This window comes from Lepidochelys kempii, chromosome 1 (assembly GCF_965140285.1).
Source record: "Lepidochelys kempii isolate rLepKem1 chromosome 1, rLepKem1.hap1, whole genome shotgun sequence".
In the NCBI taxonomy this organism is placed as follows: domain Eukaryota; kingdom Metazoa; phylum Chordata; order Testudines; family Cheloniidae; genus Lepidochelys; species Lepidochelys kempii.
Genome location: NC_136380.1, coordinates 186,161,459 through 186,174,010, shown reverse-complemented (window position 1 = coordinate 186,174,010; position 12,552 = coordinate 186,161,459). Strand labels below are relative to the sequence as shown.

The 12,552-nt window shown below is 48.0% G+C and overlaps 1 protein-coding gene and 1 non-coding gene across 2 annotated transcripts; both read right to left on the bottom strand.

Annotated features, from left to right (window-relative positions):
• Positions 1–3,419: 3,419 nt before the first annotated feature.
• LOC140905422 (uncharacterized) lies at positions 3,420–5,630 on the bottom strand. The gene is made up of 2 exons (XM_073328751.2): positions 4,712–5,630; positions 3,420–4,124 (listed from the first exon to the last, which is right to left on the bottom strand). Exons 1-2 carry the CDS (start codon positions 5,292–5,294, stop codon positions 3,583–3,585), a joined length of 1,125 nt encoding a protein of 374 aa, XP_073184852.2. The 5' UTR covers positions 5,295–5,630; the 3' UTR covers positions 3,420–3,582.
• Positions 5,631–9,186: 3,556 nt separating this feature from the next.
• On the bottom strand, positions 9,187–9,280 carry TRNAI-UAU (transfer RNA isoleucine (anticodon UAU)). Its single transcript has 2 exons — positions 9,243–9,280; positions 9,187–9,222 (listed from the first exon to the last, which is right to left on the bottom strand). It is a non-coding gene; the product is annotated as a tRNA-Ile (tRNA).
• Between the last annotated feature and the right edge of the window lie 3,272 nt (positions 9,281–12,552).

The window sequence follows — 12,552 nt, the reverse complement described above, 5'->3', positions numbered from 1 at the left end:
GCGGGGAAGGTGGGGGCGCGCCCCGCATAAACATGGCCGCGCTTGTCAAGCCCACAGAGGGTCCCATCGCGGCTGCGCATCCGGGACGCACGCGCTTTGCCTCCTGGGAGTTGTAGTGCCGGACATTTGCCCATGAACTCTCAGCGGGATTTGGGTGCCGCTCTCAGCCCTGGGCAGGGGGCGCACCCAGACCTCAGCCCCTCCCTGCCCAGGGGTGACTGCGCTGTGGTCGCAGCCCTGGAGCCCCTCACCAACTCTGCTGGGTTGGGTATAGGGAGCATGTGAACGCCACCTGTGGGGTGGGTGGGAATTGCCCTGCCCCAGGGGTACGGTTTGCATAGTGGGGGTGCTGAGAGCCATCGAACCAAACTGTAAACCCTGTGCATGATGGGAACCACTTCAAGCCAGGGGCTGTGGCAGCTCCCCTAGTTCCAGCACCTATGCCCTATCCCCCCAGGTGACCAGATATCCCGATTTTATAGGGACAGTCCCGATATTTGGGACTTTATCTTATATAGGTGCCTATTACCCCCCACCCCCTGTCCCAATTTTTCACACTTGCTGTCTGGTCACTCTACCCCCCCAAAGGTCACTGCACAGGGGAAGCAAAGGGGGCGAGAGCCCGGGCTGAGGGATTCATTTGCTTGAAGCTAGATCACAGCAGTGCCTGGACAGTCTGCTGGAAGTCTGTGTCCATTTCTGGTGTCAGCCAAGAAGGAAATTGATAAATTGAAAAGAGTTCAGAGAAGAGCTTCAAGAATGAGTAAAGGATTAGCAAACATGTCTTATCGTGAGAGACTCCAGAAGCTCAATCAATTTACCTTAACAAAGAGAAGGCAAAGAAGTGACTTGATCAGTCTATAAGTACCTACATGAGGAATGCAAACTTGATAATGGGCTCTTCAATCTAGCAAACAGAGGTATAACAAAATCCAGTGGCTAGAAGCTGAAGCTGACAAATTCAGACTTGAAGTAAGGCACACATTTATAACAGTGAGGGTAATTAATTATTGGGAAAACTTAACAAGAGTCGTGGTGGATTCTCCAACACAGGCTGTTTTTAAAATCAAGATTCGATCTTTTTCTAGGTCAAACAGGAATAAAGTCAGGGATGTTCTCCAGCTTGTGTTATGCAGGAGTTCAGACTAGATGATCACAGTGATTCCTTCTGGTCTTGGGGCTTCTCTTCATGTACAGTGCTGCAGTGGCACAGCTACAGGGCTTTACTGACGATGCTACTATGCTAACAGGAACGCTTCTCCCCTTGGGGTATGTCTACACTACGAAATTAGGTCGAATTTATAGAAGTCGGGTTTTTTGAAATCGGTTTTATATATTCGAGTGTGTGTGTCCCCACAGAAAATGCTCTAAGTGCATTAAGTGCATTAACTCGGCGGAGCGCTTCCACAGTACCGAGGCAAGCGTCGACTTCCGGAGCGTTGCACTGTGGGTAGCTATCCCACAGTTCCCGCAGTCTCCGCTGCCCATTGGAATTCTGGGTTGATATCCCAATGCCTGATGGGGCTAAAACATTGTCGCGGGTGGTTCTGGGTACATATCGTCAGGACCCCGTTCCCACCCTCCCTCCCCCCGTGAAAGCAAGGGCAGACAATCATTTCGCGCCTTTTTTGTCTGCTGCCAGCCAAAGATGTAAAGGATAGATGGAGTGGGTCAGAACAAGAAATAGACCAGATTTGTTTTGTACTCATTTTCCTCCTCCCCTGTCTAGATCACACTGCAGTCAGTCACAGAGAAGGCGCAGCGAGGTTAATCTAGCCATGTATCAATCAGAGGCCAGGCTAACCTCCTTGTTCCAATAACAACGATAACTTTGGTGCACCATTTCTTATTGGAACCCTCCGTGCAGTCCTGCCTGAAATACTCCTTGATGTACAGGCACACCCTTTGTTGATTTTAGCTCCCTGAAGCCAACCCTGTAAGCCGTGTCGTCAGTCGCCCCTCCCTCCGTCAGCAACGGCAGACAATCGTTCCGCGCCTTTTTTCTGTGCGGACGCCATACCAAGGCAAGCATGGAGGCCGCTGAGCTCATTTTGGCAATTAGGAGCACATCAACCACCACACGCATTATCCAGCAGTATATGCAGCACCAGAACATGGCAACGCGATACCGGGCGAGGAGGCGACGTCAGCGCGGTCCCGTGAGTGATCAGGACATGGACACAGATTTCTCTGAAAGCATGGGCCCTGCCAATGCATGCATCATGGTGCTAATGGGGCAGGTTCATGCTGTGGAACGCCGATTCTGGGCTCGGGAAACAAGCACAGACTGGTGGGACCGCATAGTGTTGCAGGTCTGGGACGATTCCCAGTGGCTGCGAAACTTTCGCATGCGTAAGGGCACTTTCATGGAACTTTGTGACTTGCTTTCCCCTGCCCTGAAGCGCATGAATACCAGGATGAGAGCAGCCCTCACAGTTGAGAAGCGAGTGGCGATAGCCCTGTGGAAGCTTGCAACGCCAGACAGCTACCGGTCAGTTGGGAATCAATTTGGAGTGGGCAAATCTACTGTGGGGGCTGCTGTGATGCAAGTAGCTCACGCAATCAAAGATCTGCTGATATCAAGGGTAGTGACCCTGGGAAATGTGCAGGTCATAGTGGATGGCTTTGCTGCAATGGGATTCCCTAACTGTGGTGGGGCTATAGACGGAACCCATATCCCTATCTTGGCACCAGAGCACCAAGCCGGCGAGTACATAAACCGCAAGGGGTACTTTTCGATAGTGCTGCAAGCTCTGGTGGATCACAAGGGACGTTTCACCAACATCAACGTGGGATGGCCGGGAAAGGTGCATGACGCTCGCATCTTCAGGAACTCTGGTCTGTTTCAAAAGCTGCAGGAAAGGACTTTCTTCCCAGACCAGAAAATAACTGTTGGGGATGTTGAAATGCCTATATGTATCCTTGGGGACCCAGCCTACCCCTTAATGCCATGGCTCATGAAGCCGTACACAGGCAGCCTGGACAGTAGTCAGGAGCTGTTCAACTACAGGCTGAGCAAGTGCAGAATGGTGGTAGAATGTGCATTTGGACGTTTAAAGGCGCGCTGGCGCAGTTTACTCACTCGCTTAGACCTCAGCGAAACCAATATTCCCACTGTTATTACTGCTTGCTGTGTGCTCCACAATATCTGTGAGAGTAAGGGGGAGACATTTATGGCGGGGTGGGAGGTTGAGGCAAATCGCCTAGCTGCTGGTTACACACAGCCAGACACCAGGGCGGTTAGAAGAGCACAGGAGGGCGCGGTACGCATCAGAGAAGCTTTGAAAACCAGTTTCATGACTGGCCAGGCTACAGTGTGAAAGTTCTGTTTGTTTCTCCTTGATGAAACCCCCCGCCCCTTGGTTCACTCTACTTCCCTGTAAGCTAACCACCCTCCCCTCCTCCCCTTAATCACCGCTTGCAGAGGCAATAAAGTCATTGCTGCTTCACAGTCATGCATTCGTTATTCATTCATCACACAAATAGGGAGATGACTACCAAGGTATCCCAGGAGGGGTGGTGGAGGAGGGAAGGAAAATGCCACACAGCACTTTAAGCACAGCACTTCAAAAGTTTACAACTTTAAAATTTATTGAATGACAGCCTTCTTTTTTTTGGGCAATCCTCTGTTGTGGAGTGGCTGGTTGGCCGGAGGCCCCCCCACCGCGTTCTTGGGCGTCTGGGTGTGGAGGCTATGGAACTTGGGGAGGAGGGCGGTTGGTTACAGAGGGGCAGCAGTGGCAGTCTGTGCTCCAGCTGCCTTTGCTGCAGCTCAACCATACACTGGAGCATTCTGGTTTGGTCCTGCAGCAGCCTCAGCATTGAATCCTGCCTCCTCTCATCACGCTGCCGCCACATTTGAGCTTCAGCCCTGTCTTCAGCCCGCCACTTACTCTCTTCAGCCCGCCACTTACTCTCTTCAGCCCTCCACCTCTCCTCCCGGTCTTTTTGTGCTTTCCTGCACTCTGACATTATTTGCCTCCACGCATTCGTCTGTGCTCTGTCAGTGTGGGAGGACAGCATGAGCTCGGAGAACATTTCATCGCGAGTGCGTTTTTTTTTCTTTCTAAGCTTCACTAGCCTCTGGGAAGGAGAAGATCCTGTGATCATTGAAACACATGCAGCTGGTGGAGAAAAAAAAAGGGACAGCGGTATTTAAAAAGACACATTTTATAAAACAGTCGCTACACTCTTTCAGGGTAAACCTTGCTGTTAACATTACATACATAGCACATGTGCTTTCGTTACAAGGTCGCATTTTGCCTCCTCCCACCGCGTGACTACCCCCTCAACCTTCCCCCCTCCCTGTGGCTAACAGCGGGGAACATTTCTGTTCAGCCACAGGCAAACAGCCCAGCAGGAATGGGCTATACTGAGTGTCCCTGAAGAAAAGCACCCTATTTCAACCAGGTGACCATGAATTATATCTCACTCTCCTGAGGATAACACAGAGAGAGAAAGAACGGATTTTGGTTGAATGCCTGCAAACATACACTGCAATGCTTTGTTCTACAGTGATTCCCGAGTATGTGTTACTGGCCTGGAGTGATAAAGTGTCCTACCATGAAGGACGAAATAAGGCTGCCCTCCCCAGAAACCTTTTGCAAAGGCTTTAGGACTACATCTAGGAGAACCGCAAATGCCAGGGCAAAGTAATCCTTTCACATGCTTGCTTTTAAACCATGTATAGCATTTTAAAAGGTACACTCACCAGAGGTCCCTTCTCCACCTGCTGGGTCCAGGAGGCAGCCTTGGGTGGGTTCGGGGGGTACTGGCTCCAGGTCTAGGGTGAGAAACAGTTCCTGGCTGTCGGGAAAACCGGTTTCTCCGCTTGCTTGCTGTGAGCTATCTACAACCTCCTCCTCATCATCATCTTCTTCGTCCCCAAAACCTGCTTCCATATTGCCTCCATCTCCATTGAAGGAGTCAAAAAACACGGCTGGGGTAGTGGTGGCTGAACCCCCTAAAATGGCATGCAGCTCATCATAGAAGCGGCATGTTTGGGGCTCTGACCCAGAGCGGCTGTTCGCCTCTCTGGTTTTCTGGTAGGCTTGCCTCAGCTCCTTCAGTTTCACGCGGCACTGCTTCGGGTCCCTGTTATGGCCTCTGTCCTTCATGCCCTGGGAGATTTTGACAAAGGTTTTGGCATTTCGAAAACTGGAATGGAGTTCTGATAGCACGGATTCCTCTCCCCAAACAGCGATCAGATCCCGTACCTCCCGTTCGGTCCATGCTGGAGCTCTTTTGCGATTCTGGGACTCCATCATGGTCACCTGTGCTGATGAGCTCTGCATGGTCACCTGCAGCTTGCCACGCTGGCCAAACAGGAAATGAGATTCAAAAGTTCGCGGTTCTTTTCCTGTCTACCTGGCCAGTGCATCTGAGTTGAGAGTGCTGTCCAGAGCGGTCAGAATGGAGCACTCTGGGATAGCTCCCGGAGGCCAATACCATCGAATTGTGTCCACAGTACCCCAAATTCGAGCTGGGAACGTCGATTTAAGCGCTAATCCACTTGTCAGGGGTGGAGTAAGGAAATCGATTTTAAGAGCCCTTTAAGTCGAAATAAAGGGCTTCACTGTGTGGACGGGTGCAGGTTTAAATCGATTTAACGTTGCTAAATTCAACCTAAAGTCCTAGTGTAGACCAGGGCTTGATGTAGTTAATCCACCTACCTGAGAGGCAGTAGCTATGGCCACAGGAGAAGCTTTCCCATCAACACAGTGTTGTTTATATTCAGGGTTAGGTCAGTATAACTATGTCACACAGGTTCTATGGATTTTTCACACCCTGAGCAACATACTTATAGCAATAAAAGTCTGTTGTGCAGAGCTGGCTTTATAATCTACGTATTCGTGAACTTGCTACCTATTTTTAAAAGTGCCAACCAATTTGAGAAGGCTGCATTACTGTTTTGAAAGCCACTTTTTTATTGGAAACCATTAGAGATAAAAATATTTCGAGAATGATGCCTTGTCCACAGTGTCTAGCACTGGCCTATGTAACTATGTTATCTGAAACCATTTTGAAGTATTCTGTTAATTATGGTGCAACTTGAATACAAAAGGAAAGCAATGCATCTTCCTCGAAGGATGTTACAATCTAGATAAAAACTTTCAGAAAATAGTCAATTTCTGAGAGTAACACTGGCCACTCCCTCTCCTTTTTTTCCTCCCCCAACCATCCCTCATGTGTGCTTCTGACCCTGTATGTAAAAAAATATGGGAAACTCGAGATAGATAAGGCAGTCTCAGAGCAGCTAGGGACTGCCTTATTTTTTGAGATTCGGGAGAATGGGATTGCTGGGAAATGTAGTAATGTTGTAGTCCTAGCCTAGGGCAAAACAAGCTAGGAAGTCAGGGAAATATATGAATCCTGTCCTCTCCTAAGAGCATGTCTACGTTACAGGTGCTGCTGTGGTGCAGCATCATAGTATAAATGCTTCCTACAGTGATAGAAGGGTTTTTCTATCTGTGTAGTTAATCCACTTCTCTGAGCTGCAGAAACTATGTTGACAGAAGAATTCTGCCATCAATCTAGCTGTGTTTATACTGCGGGTTAAATAAGCTTAACTACGGTGCTCAGGGGTATGAATTTTTCACACTTCTGAGCACTGTAGCTATGTTGCCCTAACTTTTAAGAGCAAACAAATACAGAAACATGGAAGGAGGTAAGTTGTACTGAGGGACTTGCCTGAAAATTATAGGTAAGTACAACAAGGTTTTTCATTGTTTTTCCTTTTGCTTTGTAATTTTTTTCCTTAAATGCAGGTATCTCTGACACTGGTCTCATCTGATTTCTAAGAAGCTACAGACGAGCTGAGAGAGAAGGCAGCAAGGAAGCATCAGGAGTGCCCTGAACAAGTACTTAGTGTGTGGTCCTCAAAAAGCATAGAGAGAGAGATTTTGGGTCAGTTGCTGGCTAACGGAAGTATGGGACTGTCAGGTTTGGGTCTGTGAGCAAGAAAACGGTCTCCTGTTGTTTAGCTCCTCCCATGTTCAGGGAAACAGAACATTCTACATTCTCTCTACATGAACAAGATTGCATTAAAGGTTCTTGAACCCATCATAGATTTCTCCTCCTAACTGGAACAACCTGCAGGGCCCCAAACTGTGACTAGCCGCTTAGGTCAAAGGTGATAACAATAACTACAGTGAGAAACTGGAAAATCTAAGGCATTCCTCATATGCTGATCCCAGACTCTTCTTGGCATATGAGCCTCTCCCCAGAAATCCATTAGATCAGGAAAATAATCAACTTCTCTCAAATGTTGTCAAGATCAATCTTCTTGCTTTCTGCTTAAACAGAATCAATTTTTCAGCTCCTCTTCTAAGGTGTTATTGTTGTCTCTGATCACCTACTTGTGGCATCCATGTTCTGTGTCAATGTGCTCATTGTGGTTGCCTCTCATAGGTTGCGTGCCAACCTGTCACACAGCCAGTAGGACCGTAGTAAATGGCTCTGCAGCAGAAGGTTGTCATTTGCAGTGCTCTTTTTTAGGCAGACAGCAGAAGCTGTAGCCAGCAGAGATAGTCAATAGCCACTAAGTCTTTATAGGGCGCAACTCATTTGAGGTAAATCTACCTTCATGGGGAAGTTTAAGACGAAACTCCTGTGAAGCTACAGATACAGACTTCCCCCGACCCTCCAGCTTTATGTAATGAAAGTGCCTTAGGCCATTGGTGTTTGCTTTTGGAATATGCAGCTTTTCTTAAGCTTGGAGCCTTTCCAAAGTGACTTGGCTGTGAGCTTAATTGGAAACCCTTAATTCTCATTTCAAATACAGTACCAACCTTGCCTCACCTTCCCTCCTCTCCCCAATTTCCCTCTGAGCCTGGAGCTTTGTGAAAGGAACATCTGGCTGTGATCCTCAATGCCTTGTTTCGAACATCATTCGTCCCTCAATTTTTCTGCCAGGAGAAGTACCAGCAGAAACCCATTTCATTTTGTTCCATCTGCTTGGAGCAGAAAAGCTGTTGGCTGTAAACCTGCAGTGTTCAATGTCCTTGCCCAGATAGTCATTATGGAACAGTAATGGGTGCTTGGGGAAGAATTCTGAGACCTCAGGGCCCAATAGAGGAAAAAACTATAGGTAGTGCCCTGCTGCCAAATCCAGATCTTCAGTCTCTTCCAAATTCTGGGATCCTGGATTCACTCCTCATTCCTGGCATCTGTTGTGCAACGAAGATTCCCTCTCTCTTTGTCCCTTAACATGGCAGGCTATATTGAATAGCAAGTCCTAGGTATGCTGTTTGGTTCCTCAAAGAATGGACAAGCTTTTTCTTCAGCCCTTGATCTTCATTCATTGTCATGGCCTTTTGGTGTTATCCAGTACTGCCACCCCCAAAGTTCAAAACTCATGATTCAAATGCCCCCCAAAATGAGATTTTTTTTAAAAGAAAACCATTGTGATTCTTGGTTAGCTTTCAGACTCTTGTATGTATGTGGGGGGTGGGGGTGGAGAAGGGTGACACCTACTGTTGTCATCTCTCAGTATACAGTAAGTAAAGTGACTTATTTTGGGGGGTGGGAAGGAGGCCACTGCAGGAGCTCTGGATAGAAGATGCAATTGAGATAAAATTATAAACTTGCCTCAGATACTGCCCAATAGTGTAGAGGGCTTCAAACCCCAAATTTCCAATTATTTCTCTGCACTCTCAGCCCCAGATCTGCCCCTTGGTTTCTGTGCATCTTGTCTCCTCCTGTAGCTATGGAAGCTCTTAACCTCCCCGCCTCACCTGAGGTGGCATGCGGGGCATCTTCAGAAATTCTTCACCCCTCACTCCTAGGCCTGGAGTTGTCTAGCTAGAGAAGAGCTGCCTGCCTCCCTTTTTTTCCTTTTTTCCACAAGGGAGGAGGAAGCGAGCTTCCCTGAGCTGCTGGGTTATCTCAACTTCCTCCCCTCTTGGGACAATGGTATTGGCTGCTCCTTCCCCTACCCAGAAACTTCTGTGGGTCTTGGGGAGAGAGCTCTGCCTGCCAAAGGCAGCAGCTATCATAGAATCACAGAATATCAGGGTTGGAAGGGACCTCAGGAGGTCATCTAGTCCAACCCCCTGCTCAAAGCAGGACCAATTCCCCAATTTTTGCCCCAGATCCCAAATGGCCCCCTCAAGGATTGAACTCACAACCCTGGGTTTAGCAGGCCAATGCTCAAACCACTGAGCTATCCCTCCCCCAAAGAATATGTGCTCCAGGTGAGGCTCGAACTCACAACCTCGACATTGCTCTGCTCTGTACTGCTGTATAAGTACCGCGCGCTAACTGATTGCGCCACTGGAGCTGTGCTTCTCCAGGAGCCAGGGAAGTAAGGAAGGCAGCCAATAGGAGGCCCTTTGTCAAGGTTCCTCCCCCACTCTGAACTCTAGGGTACAGATGTGGGGACCTGCATGAAAAACCTCCTAAGCTTATCTTTACCAGCTTAGGTCAAAACTTCCCCAAGGTAACAAATATTACCCCCGTTATCCTTGGAATGGCCGCTACCACCACCAAACTAATACTGGTTACTGGGGAAGAGCTGTTTGGACGCGTCCTTCCCCCCAAAATACTTCCCAAAACCTTGCACCCCACTTCCTGGACAAGGTTTGGTAAAAAGCCTCACCAATTTGCATAGGTGACCACAGACCCAAACCCTTGGATCTGAGAACAATGAAAAAGCATTCAGTGTTTTACAAGAAGACTTTTAATAAAAAATAGAAGTAAATAGAAATAAAGAAATCCCCCCTGTAAAATCAGGATGGTATATATCTTACAGGGTAATTAGATTCAAAAACATAGAGAACCCCTCTAGGCAAAACCTTAAGTTACAAAAAAGATACACAGACAGAAATAGTTATTCTATTCAGCACAATTCTTTTCTCAGCCATTTAAAGAAATCATAATCTAACACATACCTAGCTAGATTACTTACTAAAAGTTCTAAGACTCCATTCCTGTTCTGTCCCCGGCCAAGACGACTACAGACAGACACACAAACCCTTTGTTTCTCTCCCTCCTCCCAGCTTTTGAAAGTATCTTGTCTCCTCATTGGTCATTTTGGTCAGGTGCCAGCGAGGTTACCTTTAGCTTCTTAACCCTTTACAGGTGAGAGGAGCTTTCCCCTGGCCAGGAGGGATTTCAAAGGGGTTTACCCTTCCCTTTATATTTATGACACGCCCCCCAAATCTCAGCTAGGGTGAAACACTGGCTGGGATTTCTTCCTGGAGCTCTAGGAAAACAGAGTTAATAAGACACATGCATCTCTAAATATACTACCAAGTACATAAAGACTAACAATATTTTCCACATCTCAAGGACGATTTTAACCAGTTGATTCTGGGAAACTTTCACGGGAGAGTGCATCAGCCACTTTGTTAGAAGCTCCTGAGATGTGTTGGATGTCGAAATCAAAATCTTGGAGAGCTAAACTCCACCGAAGAAGTTTTCTGTTAGTTTCTTTGACGGTGTGAAGCCACTTTAGTGCAGCATGGTCGGTTTGCAGGTGGAAACGCCGTCCCCAAACATATGGGCGTAGCTTTTCCAGAGCGTAGACAATGGCATAACATTCTTTTTCAGTGACTGACCAGTTGCTTTCCCTCTCAGACAGTTTTTTGCTGAGAAACACTACAGGGTGGAATTCTTGATCAGGTCCTTTCTGCATTAAAACTGCTCCCACACCACGCTCGGATGCATCTGTGGTTACTAGGAACGGTTTGTCAAAGTCTGGGGCCCTTAGTACAGGGTCAGACATGAGTGTCGCTTTAAGCTTGTTAAAGGCCTTCTGACACTTTCCGGTCCACTGAACAGCATTTGGCTGTTTCTTTTTGGTTAGGTCTGTCAGTGGGGCAGCGATTTGGCTGTAGTGCGGTACAAATCGTCTGTAATAACCGGCCAAGCCTAAGAAGGATTGAACCTGTTTCTTTGACTTTGGGACAGGCCACTTTTGGATAGCATCCACTTTGGCCTGTAGGGGGCTGATAGTTCCTTGACCCACCTGGTGTCCAAGGTAAGTCACTCGGTTTAGGCCTATTTGACACTTCTTAGCCTTAACAGTTAGTCCTGCCTCCCTTATGCGCTCAAGGACTTTTTGTAGATGTTCCAGGTGGTCTGCCCAGGAATCCGAAAATATGGCCACATCGTCAAGGTAGGCGACTGCATATTCTCCTAATCCCGCTAGGAGACCATCTACAAGTCTTTGGAAAGTGGCGGGTGCATTTCGCAGCCCGAAAGGGAGTACATTAAATTCATACAGCCCGAGATGTGTGATGAAGGCTGACCTTTCCTTGGCAGATTCATCTAGCGGTACCTGCCAGTACCCCTTGGTTAAGTCCAAGGTAGAGATGAACTGGGCCCTTCCCAGTTTCTCTAATAGTTCATCTGTGCGTGGCATGGGATAGTTGTCTGGGCGAGTTACAGCATTTAGCTTACGGTAGTCCACGCAAAAACGTATTTCCCCATCTGGTTTGGGAACTAGAACCACTGGAGATGCCCATGCACTTTCAGAGGGGCGGATTACACCCATCTGTAACATATCCTGGATCTCCCGTTCTATAGCAGTTTTAGCTTGAGGAGACACCCGGTAAGGGTGGACCCTAATTGGGTGAGCATTACCTGTGTCAATGGAGTGGTATGCCCGTTCAGTCAGTCCTGGGGTGGCTGAGAACGTTGGCGCGTAGCTAGTGCACAGCTCCTGGATCTGCTGTCGCTGCATACGCCCAAGGGTCATGGAGAGGTTCACCTCTTCCACACCACCAGCACATTTCCCTTCGTAATAGACACCTTCAGGCCACTCAGCGTCGTCTCCTCCCTGGGCTGTAAACTGACAAACCTTTAATTCTCTGGAATAAAAGGGCTTTAGAGAATTAATATGATACACCTTAGGCTTTCGGTTGGAGGTGGGGAATGCTATGAGATAATTAACAGCTCCCAGGCGCTCCTGGACCACGAATGGCCCTTCCCACGATGCTTCCATTTTATGGGCCTGGAGCGCCTTTAAGACCATGACCTGGTCTCCTACTTTGAAGGAACGCTCTCTGGCATGTTTATCATACCAGGCTTTTTGCTCTTTTTGAGCATCCTGTAAGTTTTCTCTAGCAAGGGCTAAAGAGGTTCGGAGGGTGTTTTGTAGGTTGGTTACAAAGTCCAGAATGTTAGTTCCTGGAGAAGGTGTAAATCCCTCCCATTGCTGCTTCACCAACTGCAATGGCCCCTTAACCTCACGGCCATATACAAGTTCAAATGGGGAAAACCCTAAACTGGGATGTGGTACAGCTCTGTAGGCAAAGAGCAACTGCTGCAATACTAGGTCCCAATCATTGGAGTGCTCATTTACGAATTTACGTATCATGGCCCCCAAAGTTCCATTAAACTTCTCCACCATGCCATTTGTTTGATGATGGTAAGGAGTGGCAACCAAGTGATTTACCCCATGAGCTTCCCAAAGGTTTTTCATAGTTCCTGCCAGGAAATTAGTCCCTGCATCTGTGAGGATGTCGGAGGGCCAACCTACCCTGGCAAAAATGTCTGCTAGTGCCTGGCACACACTTTTAGCCCTGGTGTTGCTTAGAGCTACTGCTT

Excerpts from the sequence above, each read along its gene's own strand:
- LOC140905422 (XM_073328751.2), bottom strand. The coding sequence starts at position 5,294 with ATGCAGAGCTCATCAGCACAGGTGACCATGATGGAGTCCCAGAATCGC. Across the intron at positions 4,125-4,711 it reads AGGTGGAGAAGGGACCTCTG|CTGCATGTGTTTCAATGATC; the intron begins GTGAGTGTACCT and ends TTTCTCCACCAG.